The following is a 13,455-nucleotide window of genomic DNA, read 5'->3' as shown; positions in this document are numbered from 1 at the left end:
TGATTTTGGCATGAATTTGGGCATAAGATCCTAGCAAGTTCCCTTCTCCATAGAGGGAGACATATCCTCTTCTCCATAAAACTTCACACACTTCAGCTTGTGTTGGTGCAGCCAGATTCATAAGTGGAGGTATGAAGGCTGCTGCCCTGCCTGATGGGGCTCTTTCCAGGCCTGTAGATGCTGCTTGGGAACACAGGTTCCTAGAAAATTACATGGGCTTGCCTTTTAGGTTTGCTATCTGGTGCTTTAACTGTCTCATTTCATATAACAGATAATACTAACTCTTAAAGAATCTACTGACTGATGTGTATATGTGCTGAGAGCTATCACAGTGATAGAGCAGGGAGAAATCTCTCTGAGCTGTGTATAGTGACCCTCCTGTCCTGGCTGCCTGCTGGGGACTCCCATGCACATGAAACATGGAAGTGAGAACAAATCAAAATGCACAAGGCAAACCCAAACCAGCCTACAACTAGCCCCCCTCCCCACACTCAAGTGAAGAAATCAGCCAACAGGATCAGTTTAAAAGTGTTAGTAAGTTGACAGGGCTGTACCTTAAGCTTGCAAATAAACTGAAAGCTTGCAAAACGGGAAACCATAGAGGAAAGCTGCCAGCCGAGCCAGTCAGGTGACAGCTGCTGCACTAAACACAGTAAGACCCCTGCTTAAAGCACTGAGCAGCAAACAGAGCCCCTGTATAGCTTGATGCTGCAGCTGAACATGTTTGGACAAACAGCAAAAAATGGGTTTTGTTGGTTGCAGTGAGCAGCAGGCAGGGAAGGTCTGGGAGTGGGGCATTCCTTCCACATGGGCACTCAGTCAGAGGCCCTACCATACACTTGTGTGCCATCCCACCACCACTGCTTTCACAAAAGCCCTGCTGGATAATAATGCAGGGTTTTCACACAAAGCTGTGAAAATTAACTTCCTGCTTAAGGGCAGCAAAACAGCTGGGCCAGAGGTTTTGTGTTTTGTGCCGTGGTGTGCTTTCAGTTTCAGCAAAAGGGTGCTTAAAAAGGTATACTTGTTACAGGAGACTCAGGATGTCTCTGTGGTGACATTCATATATATACATTGCACAGCATGGCCACAAAGAACACCTCTGAAATCAAAAATCACTTTCCTGACAAGAAATTTGGACTGGCCATAGAGTCACATCTTCTGGCCTGTGTCCCTTTCATGAAGACAATCTTCAGCTTCCCAGCTGAGAAGTTTGTAAACCAAGCAGCGTGGCCAGACTCTCTCCCACGTATTTTTAGGGAGAGGAGAATAATATCACACAAGTGAATTACAAACACTGAAAAAGCAGAAAATGCAGAAGCAAGGTGATGGTTCCCACCCAGGCTCTGTATCTTATCTCTGACCACAGTGAAAACCTGGTAGTGTTTTGGTTTGGGGTGTAAGAGGCACTCTCACGTTCAGAGAAACAATTATGGAGATCTTTTTTGCACTAGCAGCCCTTCTGAGTACTCAGTCTGGGGAGCTGGGAGGAGATTTGGTGTTTCTCATCCTTGCCCCAAGGCAGGTGGGATGGAGAGACCAGGGTGGCAGGAGCTGTTTCTCCCAGCTGAGTGGCTCTTTGCACGGTGAAGGCATGAAGGGACTGCAACAGCAATGATGGAACCAGGGTCTCCCTGGCAATGTATGAATAGGAATCCTAGTTTTGGAGTAAAGCATACAGAAAAACCCCAAAGAAAGCTTTCTGGGTGTAGAGTTGCATTGGGGTATGTTCTCATATCTTTCCCTGAAGGCTACCTAGCACAGGAAGCATCAGTTTCCCGAGGAGTGGGAATAGCCCACAGAGTTCTGTGCCCCTCTGACCCCAGGAGAGTGGCTGGCGCCCTACACAGTTGCCCTGCATGACAATAAGCGATGGAGCACAGGATTCATTAGTCTGTCAGGATGCCACCGGCAGCACAGATGGTGCACCCACAATGCATGCAAAATTGCGGGCAGCTTAGAGAATTATTTTTGCCAGCTGCTCATGATTAACTTTAATGATGCAGATGGAGCTCCCATGACACAGCCAATCCTGAAGCAGTAGTGTTGTCATAGCCAGGAGGGACTAAGGGCATGAGAGATGCAAGATTTGTAGGGGGAGGTTTCTCTGCTGAAGGAAGCTCCTCTACAGTTGTTTTGCGAAAAGATACTGCTCTTCTTCCAAACCCTCTCTCATTTAATCTTCTCTACTTGTTGGTAATACAGGTCACATAAAGTCACATTTTATCACAGGACACAAAACCAGCAGCTCATTACCAAGCTGCTTTTCAAGTACGCGGTGACTGCTGGTGGCTTTCTGCCTTAAGCATCAGGAGAGAATGCTCCAATGGAGAGGTTCCAGAAATTCATTTTACTTCCTCTCATCTTAACTGCCTCACTACCAGGTAGGACACATTCATAACCCAGGAAATGAGCCGCCTTGGACAAAATGTACGAATTAATTTTAAAAGGGTGTAAACAGGAGTTGCTGGTGGTATCAGATTGAGCAGTTGGCCTCAGAGGCGTATTATTTAACCTGTTTGAAATGCTTAATTTACAATTCAAGCCTGAATGATCTGATGTCTTAGAATGGGCTTCACTGTGCAAGAATGAGGAGCGTATGGGGTGGGGAGGAGATTGGGAAGCTACCCTCTCTCATGTTCAGTGAGCTGGGATGTTCCACTTATTTCTCCTCCTTGCATTCATCTTCCACCTGCCTATTTAGGACTGCTTTTGAGTGGCATCTGTAGAGAAGTCAATATCGACAGCTGATTTTGCTTCCAGAAATATGTGCAAGTTATAATTTTGATAGTTTGCCTCCAGTTTACATTTTATATGATTCAATTTCAAAATGAATTGAGATAAAAGGTATCTTTGTGGTAGAGCTCTAAAGAAAATGTGAATATAAAGTGACTAGTGACTAGTTGGGTAATGGAGACAAGGCTGATTTTTCTTTTTAATTATTGTCTAGCTGGGGTTTTAACAGGCTCTGAAAGGAGCTATTTGCAATGGGATGAGAGGGAAGGTATTGTCATGGCTTAATAATTGATGAAAGGAAATACAGTGCAGGAATAAATGTTGACTCTTCTGAGCAGAGTGGTGCTCCCCGAGGAGTCGCACAGGGATGTGTGGTATTCAATAAGATCCTAAACAACCTAGTGAAGAGGAGTGAACTGTGAGGTGGCAGACTTTGCAGGTGGTGCAGAAGTACTTAGGGGCAGCCAAATCCAAAAAGAGACTAGGAAGATTTGCCAGAAAATGTCATGATGCCAAGTGAATAAGTAATAAGGAGCAGAAAACACTGAATGCAAAGCATGACTTAAGTGAAGATGTCTAGTCGGGGAAAAAAGTTAGATACCTTGGAAAGAGAGCATATTTCCGAAAAAGTGAGAAAATTTCACCATATAGTTTCATCAGTAAGGGAAATACAATAAAACCTGGTATTATATAAATCCACAAAATCTTTTTCAAAGGCTAACAAAACTGGATGTCTTGTTAGCCTTTAAAAGATATAAGTTTTTGAGAGATGTTTTGTTAACCATTCCATTTCAGAAAGGGCATATTAGGTCTGGGAAATGTATGGAATGTGACAGAGGTGATCAAAGGTATGAGGAGGCCTTCACTAGGATGTCATATTTTTCTGTTTATGAAAAAGAAGAAATAGTTGAAATTTAAAAAGATAATTAATTATATGGAAGTGAAATGTGAAATGGTTATTCACAATTTCTCATAACAAAAAGAAACAATGGCAACCAGTAAAATTACCAGAAAGAAGATTTAAGGCAAACCAAAGAATGTACTTTTCCTCACAGTGTGTAAATAGTAAAGCTTGTAGTTACTGGATATGGGGGCTACCAAACTTTAAATAGGCTGAAAAAATCTAGAAACAAATATCATGGAGAGTATGTAGGTGCAGAGGCAAACATTGACTCAGGAAGTCCCTAGATCTCTTATTCTTGGACACTGAGAAGTCATAACAAGGAATCCTCAGTTTTATTTATTCTGTTTCTTACACTGTCTTCCTAAGCATCCAGAGCAGAGTTCTACAAGTTTTGGAGGACTTCTGTTAGCCTTCACTAATGCTTTTAGTCAAGCACACATGCCATGTATGTTTTATTGCCCCACCTGAAAGCCGTATTGGGGTGGCAGGCATTGCCCACAGTACAGCCATGGGAGCACACCCCAAAGCAGAGAGGAAAAGCATATTGTGGAGAGACAAGTTTTGCTCTTGAAAGAATTATTGCTGCTCTTAGGATGCCAGGATTCAGAAGGCTGGGCAGCGTGGCTAGGGCTGAGATGACAGCATGGCATAACTGGTTTGAACATCCTCTTGGGTGGCATTGCATACCATTTGGCAGCAATAGTATTGCAGACCACAAGCCTGACATGCAATGCAGGGTCCCAGCCTGCTGCTGGCATGTTGGTGGTGGTGCTGTGGTGCTCTCAGTCTGGGGACTCTCACCACTGGAGACAAGAGACAGAAGGAGAGAAGTAGTCCAGCAGCAGAGCAAAGAGACAGCTGTCAGCAAGAGAAGGGATGGGAAGACACACTTGGGGAGGTTTGTGTGCAGTGGGTGGAAATACATGTTGCTGAGTAACAGTAGACCAGTATTACTTGGCAGAAACATCCTATAAGCATTTATAAAGTCTTGTTAACATAAGCTAGTAAACAAGCTAGTCCTTCTCTGTAAGCTTTGACAAGTTCTAACCTGTTTTTGATTTTGAAAAAGCTCAGCTTCAGGGCTGTTGGTTTTTGAAATAAACTTTGTATGTGCTGAAGTTTAGGGTTCAGATGTGCTGAAAAAAAAATCTTACCAAATCCAAAACAATTTATTGCAGAGCTATCGCTGCAACAGTGGGCCAGCGATGAGGCAGGGAAGGAGGAAGTCAAGGTGGGTGAAGCAAGAGACTTAAGAAAGAATGAAAAGAAAAAGGTATTTAAAACAGAGTGGAAAGAAAAAACTGTAGAAATTCAAACAGAAATAGCAGGAAGGGAGGAAAAAAAGTCTAGATGCAAAAACTGAAGGATAAAAGGCAGCACTCATGGAAGAGCAGTATGGCTGTAGAGGAGGAGATTATTTTGAAATATCATAATGTGGCTGGGAAAAAAAAGGAGTCATTGTGGCAAAAGGATAAGCACATCCTGTCCTTTACTGTGCTGCATCTAAATAGGTCACATAGAAAAGAGAAAAGACAAATTCAGCAGAGGAGAGGAGGGAGGGAAATGAAGGTAGCCACATCTCAGTGTCCATGTTGCTGAAACATTCAGCATGAGGAAGTGGTCCTTTAGAGTTGTTTGAAAACTTTGGTAGTGAAGGGCAACGACAGTTTTTTTGGCAATTGAAGTTCCCTCAGTGCAGTCTTCATCCAGTGAATGAGATACATTTTTGTTTTGTCAAAACTCACAGTGAATTTGTGTGACAGAGTTCATAAAGAGTTTGTGTATACTCTGCATGCTGTTGGGAAGGACTGAGCAACAGGAATTACCATAAAAACGTACCAGTTTAAGCAAACTTTCAGCAATGGTCACTGCTTCATAAACATATAGTGATGTGCCTCAAAAGAGGTGTCCTAACTCAGCTTTCTTCTTCAAAAAGCAAGTGGTAATGCAGTGTCACAAAGAGCTAACAGTGTCACAGGCTAACATTTTCCTATTGTAAAGATGATACTTGCCTGGGTGGGATTTCTGGGGAAGGAGAGCAGATGCTAACCTGTTGTTAAGAGCTGAACATGTAATTTCTGTAAAGTACAACGACAGTCTAGCCTGAGGCCTTCATTTGTCTAAAAGCAACCATCAGTAAAATAGTTTTTTAAGCATACGTAGATGAAACTAGCTCCAAAATTTTCTCTTTAGTGCAAATAGCAAGGTCCATCAAAAGGACTTAGAGCGCTGGCTTAAGGTGCTGGTAACTGTGTTTAGATCCCATTTCTGTCATGAATGTCCTCTTTGACCTTACACAAGTTACTGTATCAGTGTTTGTACTGGGTTGGACAATGGAACACACTGTTGGTTCAGGACTACAGGTGCTGTTGCAGGCTAAAAAAGCAAAAGCAAAAAGATAAAGAGGCAAAGTTAAAACCACTGGAAATATTTTGGCAGCAGGTGAAGGTTCATGAAGTTCTTTTTTTGGTTGTGTTGGGGCTTATGGAGACCTAAATGGAGGCAAGGTTGAGCTATGTCTTGCTCCTCAGTCCTTCTGCCACCCATATGATCCCCACAGGGCTTATGGACCTGTTCCCTAGCTCACAGAAGTTGGTGAAAGACCATCTATTGTTCCAGCAGAGATGGTTGGTGGAAGAAGTTGTAAATCGTACTATACCTATGGACAGATAAAACCCCAGAATTATAGAATCATATAATAGTTTGGGTTGGAAGGGACCTTCAAAGGTCATCTGGTCCAATCCCCCTGCAATAAGCAGTGACATCTTCCAACTAGATCAGGTATTATATTAGATAAATGAAGGAATGACTCATACCTACCTGCCTATCTCCCTACCTTCAGACTGTCTTGACTGTCTGAACAAAACAAAAGCAATATTAGCCATGTGATTTTAAAACTGGTGATCACTGATTATTCATGTTTAGGAATAAATTTCAAGACTATAATGGATCCCACAGACATGATCTCATAGCAAATAATTACTTAACAGCTAACAGTGTACTGAAAGTCACATCATTTATTCAGAGCCATGGCAAACCATGGCTCCTTAAAAAAGTGAAGTGTTTGCACAGGGATGGAAATAAGTCACAAATGCACTGAGATCAGTTTGCATTAAGAGGAGCAGTGTGGGTAAGTATTGCAGCCCCTGTTTCATGAGCAGCTAAATGCATTTGGTATTAACTCTGAGAAAGTTTTGTTCATTATATGTGTATCATCATGGTAGCTGTTTATGTCCACTTCAACCGGTCAGGAAGACTTCAAACAAAGTGTTTAAAATAAAAAAAATCAGCACACAAGTATTTTGTAGCACTGGAGATGCACAGGGAATAATATTGTAAAGGCTGGCTACAATATGAGTCAGGAAAAGATAGGTAATTCAACAACACATTTGGGCTTAGGACAGTGTCTCAACCCTGGTAGTGTAAGTTATGACAGAAATGACAACTGGATGTTGAGTATCAGAAAGATGGCCATATCATGTGACAAATGGTCGCACTGGAATACACTTCATCAGTGCATGCTCATTAGAAATCCTGTAGTCCTGTAAATGATGCCATCCACAGACAGGTGGCCAATCCCTAACATTCAGAAGGAGATAAACAGAAAAGAGAGGAAATGACTTTCAGGCATTTTCTAAGCTGTTTGTAAAGCAACATATTAAGGTATGCACATAGATTTGATTGATGAGTTCATCCTCAGGGTGTTTTGTCTGTTAAAGCATTTCATTTCACCTCTACAAGTCTGAAGGGAGCTTTGGATAAATGCACTGGAAAAAATGAGGACATTTAAATTGAACAGAAATATGTTTTGTTGTATCTTATCTGGCTTTATTAACTATCAGGGAAGTGAAGTTTGCTTTTCATTTAATGTTTGTTGCTCACACAGAGATATACTTTGGAGAATAAGGTGCATGGCCGAGGCAGCATAACACAGGAAGGTGGAAAATTTTTGTAAAGGTTTTGTAAACCAAGAGAACTCAGAGTCAATCGTACGAAGAACCAGGGAAAGCTAGGTTTGCATAATCCTGCAAAACAAAGAATAAAAAGGCTTTTGTCTGTAAATACATGCAGCAGGTGGGAGGAAAGAGGGGAGTTATTTATATGAAAGAACAACTCTTGGCACAAGCCTGGTTAGATATACAGTGCCTAGGATTAAATGCAATCTGGGAATTAGAAAATTATGTTGACATTGCAGCAATGAGATTACAGACCCTATGTCCTGAGTGCATTCACCCAAGCTCTGGTTGCAACGTTGTAACTGAGTTCCATTTATACAACTATCAAGCATCTCTTTTGTGTGAAAAATTACAGCATATTCTCCTTTACTCATGTCAGCTACTGACTGACTGAAAAATGAAATTTTCAATAATTCATAATGAATCCATCAATGAATAAAGCACCTAAGATGTACAAACCCTGAGTTGAATGAAACCTTTCAAATTCACATGATTGTCCTGAATATTCTTAGCAAAGGAGTAATGGCCATTACAGACTTTCTCCTGGAAAGTAGTTGAACACTTATTCGCAGGCCAAATTTGCAGTTATGGGGTTTTAATTAAACTGCTGTGGACAGTAGTATCTAATTGCTATAATTATGCAGCTACAGACTGAATCGTTAGACATAGCATTGGCAGTCATGGTGTTTCCTCAGCATGAGTGTTTCACAGTAAGTGATGAAAATCTCACCAGTGAGGTAGATCTCACTGACAGGACTGCTTGATTTGCAGGGAGCTTGTGAAAACTCCGTTTTTGGAGATACACAGAATTTGACAGGACAAGGTCCTGTGTAAAAGTCCTAACTGTGAGGTCTCTGCTTGGAGCAGAGGGTTGCACTAGAGATTTCCTGAGGTCCCTTGCCACCAAAACCTTTCAATGTCCCCAACAAAGAGAAGCTCTGTCACAGAAAGGTGCATGTAAGAACTAGGACAAAAGGGAGCAGACCTGAGCTTAGAGGCAGGTGAAGAGACAGTAGTATCTGTGGGAGATGAGTTAAAACTGTGCCCTGTGGGATGCATGAGGAGCACAGGCAGTCCCCTGACATAAACCTCAGTGACAGCAAGGTCTGCAATAGTAGCACTCTCCTTCCTCCTTCGCTCCACCTGCAGCCAACAGAGCTGGTGCTGGCAGTGACTTAGTAAAGGGACTGGGTATGAGAGCATACTGTTTTGGGCTCCCAATACAGGAAAGACACTGGTGAGCTGCTCTTTCAAGTCCTGTTCCCTAAGACACCAGTCAAATAATCTGGACCATTCTTACAGTGTGAAGGTTTGTCCCTAATGAAGACTAGGGTATACCATGTTCTCTCTCTGAGCTCTAACATTTGTCCACCTTAAAAATGGCACAATTTACCCTGGCTAATTCAGGGACTGAAGTCACAGCTGCTGCTTTGATAAAGAGGGTCTCAGCCATGCTCTTCCTTTACTTTTGACTTGGTAGAAGTGGGTGCTTCTGCCTTCCCACTCACAGGAGATCTGCCATCTGCCTGGGCAACAGGTGCACCACCATTCCTCTGAGAATAATGGGAGGCCCTGGCTCTGTTGAGGAGGAAATGAAAACAAAATGCCTTCATTAGAAGGGAGCTTTAAATTCTGAGTAATGGTAGTGAAAATTTATACTACCTTTTAAGGAAGAAAGTGCATGAATTGCAGCAGCTCTAGTTAACAGCCTGAAAACATGGGTAAGTATGTATGTGGTACATGCATGAGAAACAAGGAAGAAGCAGATGAATAGGGGAAAGAGCATAGAAGGATATATGCTGGGGCTGCAAAATATCAGTGTCAGTCTGAGGTATGGATAAGGGACTAGATACATACTCTTTATTATTTTTACTGAATATTAGACCTTACTGAAGTCTAGAGAAGTCAAGTATTTTCCTATTTAAAAGTGGAACCTTTTCTTTCAACAAATGATGTCAGGTTTTTAGTGAATCACTGAAGAGAGGTGATATTGGAGTTGGAACAGGAGAGACAAAAAAACAAATGCATCTTTAAAGAAAACCATTTAATCTAAGCTGGAGCTGAAAGATCCATCTCAACTGGTTAAGATCTTTTAAACTATATAAACATGAACTTAGGTTTGTAATGACTGGCTTGGGGGTCCATTGTAACAACATAGCATTTGACTACTGATTACTGCTGTGGGATTGATATTATTCAGTTGCAATTTCAATTCACTGTGCATGTCTTTAACTACTTACTGACAGGCATTATAGAAAATGAGATAAAATTTTTTTCTTGAAAGCACCAGGTACTGACAACTGTCAGAGGTGAAGTGCCAGCTCAACTGAATCAACAGCCTTTCCTGATAGAAACATGACTAAGTGCTTAATACTCCAGTGCTCCTTGTGAATAATACTATTTGAACCAGGATGCCTGGCTTTTTGACCTTAAATTGCTGGCAGTAAAAATTAAGTCAAAGGCCTGTGGTTGTGATGTTGTATATGTATTTACAGACTGTGTTTTTTTCTTTGTATCAGGTCTTGGCTTTTGCTACTCTATTATACGTGGCCCTAGTAATGCAACAGTCCTTGCTGGTTTGGAAGCCCGGTTTAATTGCACAGTATCGGAAGGATGGGTAATTCTCATTTGGCTGTCCAACGGAAACCCCATCCTCACTGTCATCAATTCTCAAGGAGCTGTTGAAACATCAGACCGCTTCACCTCTCAAAATTATACCAGTAGCAATGGGTTTACCTCAGAGCTGATCATCCACAAAACCCAGCTGAGTGACTCTGGAAAAATCGAATGCAGCATCCAGCAAACTAGTGATAATGGCTTTGCATTTCTTTCTGTTCAAGGTGCGTATAGCCACCAATTGAAAGCTTTTTTTATGGCAGGAGATTTGGAACTAGATGATCTTAAGGTCCTTTCCAACCCTAACTATTCTATGATTCTATGATTCTATTGCACTTAAAAGAATCCCCTGATTAATTGCTCGAATTATCCCTGTGAAGGAGTACATGCTCTCATTACCATCCTTTACCTCCTGTCCTTGTCTTAATTTACTCCCAAAGCTGGTTCAGACTCACATTCAGAGTGCCATTAACACAGGTTATAACTGTCCTTATTTTTCCTGTTGCATCTCTTTCTTACTTTTTTACTGGATTGCATTAAAGTCTCTGAAGGCAGGAAAAAATTATCTTTTTGTCTAGAAACAGTATCAAAGCCAGGTTGGACAGAGCCTTGAGTGACATGGTCTAGTGTGAGGTATCCCTGCTTTTGGCAGGGTTGTTGGAACTAGCTGATCTTAAGGTCCCTCCCAACCCTAACCATTCTATGAATCTATGGTATGCATTACCCCTATGCATATCTTTGTGCATGAACCATCTGCTGTCTTCAGGGCAGATCTGCCTTCTGCTTTCTGACTCAGGACTCAGCCTGTATCCAGCTTATCCGAGTTTGATTTAATGGTGTTTAGAAGTACAGCCCTTGAGACACAAAGTAATATTTGTCATATGATTGCTGCTGCAAGCTACCATTTCCAAGGAATAAAAAGTTCCTATGTATCAAGCTCCTGCATACAAGACGCTTCGTCCTCTGAAGCATCACTAGTGACACAGTGCAGCCAGTAAAGCAAGCTCTAACCTCCAGACACTGTCCATTTGTCAAAGAAGTACTTCATGCAATGGCAACATCTCATCGTCTACTCATAAATCTTCCCTGATAAAAACTGAGCATGCTTAAAACTTAGAGAGAAACACTGTTATTTCATTATGTTGTCCTTCAGCTGGAAATATATCAGGATGGCTAAAAAGTATAATTTCCTGCCTTTTATTGGAAAGGTACTGAAAACTGAGCCTTGTGCTTTAGACACACTGAACAATGTGTCCGTGAAGTTGCAATTTTATCTGCATGTCTATATCATGCATATGGTATATCTGTGTTAATAATGTTTGGTTTTGATTTCATATCTGAAGGCATAGCTATTTCTGGGTAGCAAGATAAGATTTAAAGCTATCAGCAGGAAAGCAATGCAGCTAAATGTTCTGAAGAAACAAAACATCTTTTCCCTCCTACAGTTAATGGATCTTTATTCATCAAAAATAGCACCTTAACAGTAAAAGACAACAAAACAGTTGAAATTGTTTGTGAAGCCATAGGATGGGCTCCAGCTCCAGACATTACCTGGATGACAAATGGCTCCTTCATTGATAAGTCAAGGTATGCTACCCAGCAAAGTCAAGGATCTAATGGCCTCCACAATGCCCTGAGCACTCTAACTTTGACTCCAACGGACACTGAGATTTTGACTTGTTTAGCTGACATAGAAGCACTCCCTAACCCTCAGAATGCATCTGTAACTCTTATTTTTGTCAATTCTACTTTAGGTAAGTGAACGTTTGTTGTACTTTGCCTATACAGTAATGCCTGTACTGTACTGCCTATCCTATATTCAGATCTGTGCTTTTTGTTTTGTTTTGCTTTGTTTTATTTTGAAGCCTTTTATTTGCAAATCAAATACTATGAGATGTGCAAAAGTAATAGAATTAAGATCCAGTAGTCACAACCTGATACATAGGTAGAGTTAAATTCGCATCTGTGAGAGGATGGTACAAGTCTAATGAACCACAGAATCCAATTTAGGACTGAGCAGGACAAACGAAGCCACTGACTGGAGTCACTGCTAAGAAAAACAGCCTTTGATCCTTGACCAAGTAAACACTTAATGAATTTCGATCTTAAATATTCTTGATTAGGCCTTATTTGCTATGTATTAACATAATTTGTTAGACCTCATCTACACAAAGCCAAACCCTCAGGTGAAATTCTTTTCATGATATTCAATACCAGGTTTACCAGTGATTTTGAAAAAACCCTGGCTTTTACTCCCAGTGTCTGCACACAACCCAGAACAGATTTTGTACTAGCACTTCAGGTGCAAATAGAAAGTTCTTCATATGAGCAATGACTGGATGGGATGGAGCTGTTGTAGTATGGTGATACTGTTCCCAGGGCTGCACTGAGCCTAGCACCTAATTGCAGATGGTAGCATTTATATGTAGGAACTTCTAAGCCATATACCTATCACCAAGCTGCTATAGGAAAGTCTTTGTATCTGGTGTGTCCACCCCTTAAAGAACAAGAATCAGAAGAAGCTGCATATTTTGGGCCTTATTCCAAAGCCTGCTTAGATCAAAAAGCTATTGGGCCTGCTTTCCTTTTCTTGGCATAGTCTCTTTCACATCTTAGAAGAAGGTAAAAAATTTCATGCAGCAACATCTGTGGCATTCTTTGGATGGTGCACTTGGTTGCTTTTAATTGCCTTTTATTTAAGAAAATTCAAGGATGCTTTAATCCCAGCATGTATATTGGGCAAGTACCTCAAGAACAGTTAGCAAGACCTTTGATAACCCTAAATATTTTCACAAAGGTTGTCAGCATTTTCTGTAATGCTGCTGATCTTTGACCTCACTGACATCCTATGAAAATGAAAGTCTGTAATCTAAAACTTTGACAGTGCTTGGAGGTTCATCAGGAAAAGGGTGACTTATCTTATCTGTGCAGCCAGTGTGGAACAAGGCAAGTGGGACTACCACTACAAATCTACCTCACAATCTAACAGAATCCTATGAAAAATGTTTTTCTTTGCCAAACTGTAACACAAGAAGAGCAAGTCTTTGTGGGTAGCAGTGTTTCATATGGATGAGGAAGACAATACAAAACCATCCTTAGGAGCTTTTCTCTGTTATGACTAGCCAATGTCTCAACTGTCAGGTGGAGGAATCTCAAGGCAAACTAAAATTGAAGCACTAACTGCATGGCAGAGAGCTGAGGCTACTGGGTATAGCGCAAACTGTCTCCTATGTGATGTAGTCT

The 13,455-nt window shown here is 41.3% G+C and overlaps 1 protein-coding gene across 1 annotated transcript; it reads left to right on the top strand.

The window, feature by feature from the left end:
• Nucleotides 1-2,326: 2,326 nt before the first annotated feature.
• Nucleotides 2,327-11,966, top strand: LOC117438451 (immunoglobulin superfamily member 5-like; the record flags this gene model as incomplete). The annotated part of the gene is made up of 3 exons (XM_034073964.1): nt 2,327-2,384; nt 10,116-10,436; nt 11,658-11,966. Coding segments are annotated over exons 1-3 (688 nt in total), but the record flags the coding sequence as incomplete, so codon positions are not given.
• Between the last annotated feature and the right edge of the window lie 1,489 nt (nt 11,967-13,455).

Source organism: Melopsittacus undulatus, unplaced genomic scaffold (assembly GCF_012275295.1).
Source record: "Melopsittacus undulatus isolate bMelUnd1 unplaced genomic scaffold, bMelUnd1.mat.Z mat_scaffold_333_arrow_ctg1, whole genome shotgun sequence".
In the NCBI taxonomy this organism is placed as follows: Eukaryota; Metazoa; Chordata; class Aves; order Psittaciformes; family Psittaculidae; genus Melopsittacus; species Melopsittacus undulatus.
The sequence above is the reverse complement of the archived record's forward strand: the minus strand, read 5'-3'. Positions and strand labels throughout refer to the sequence as shown.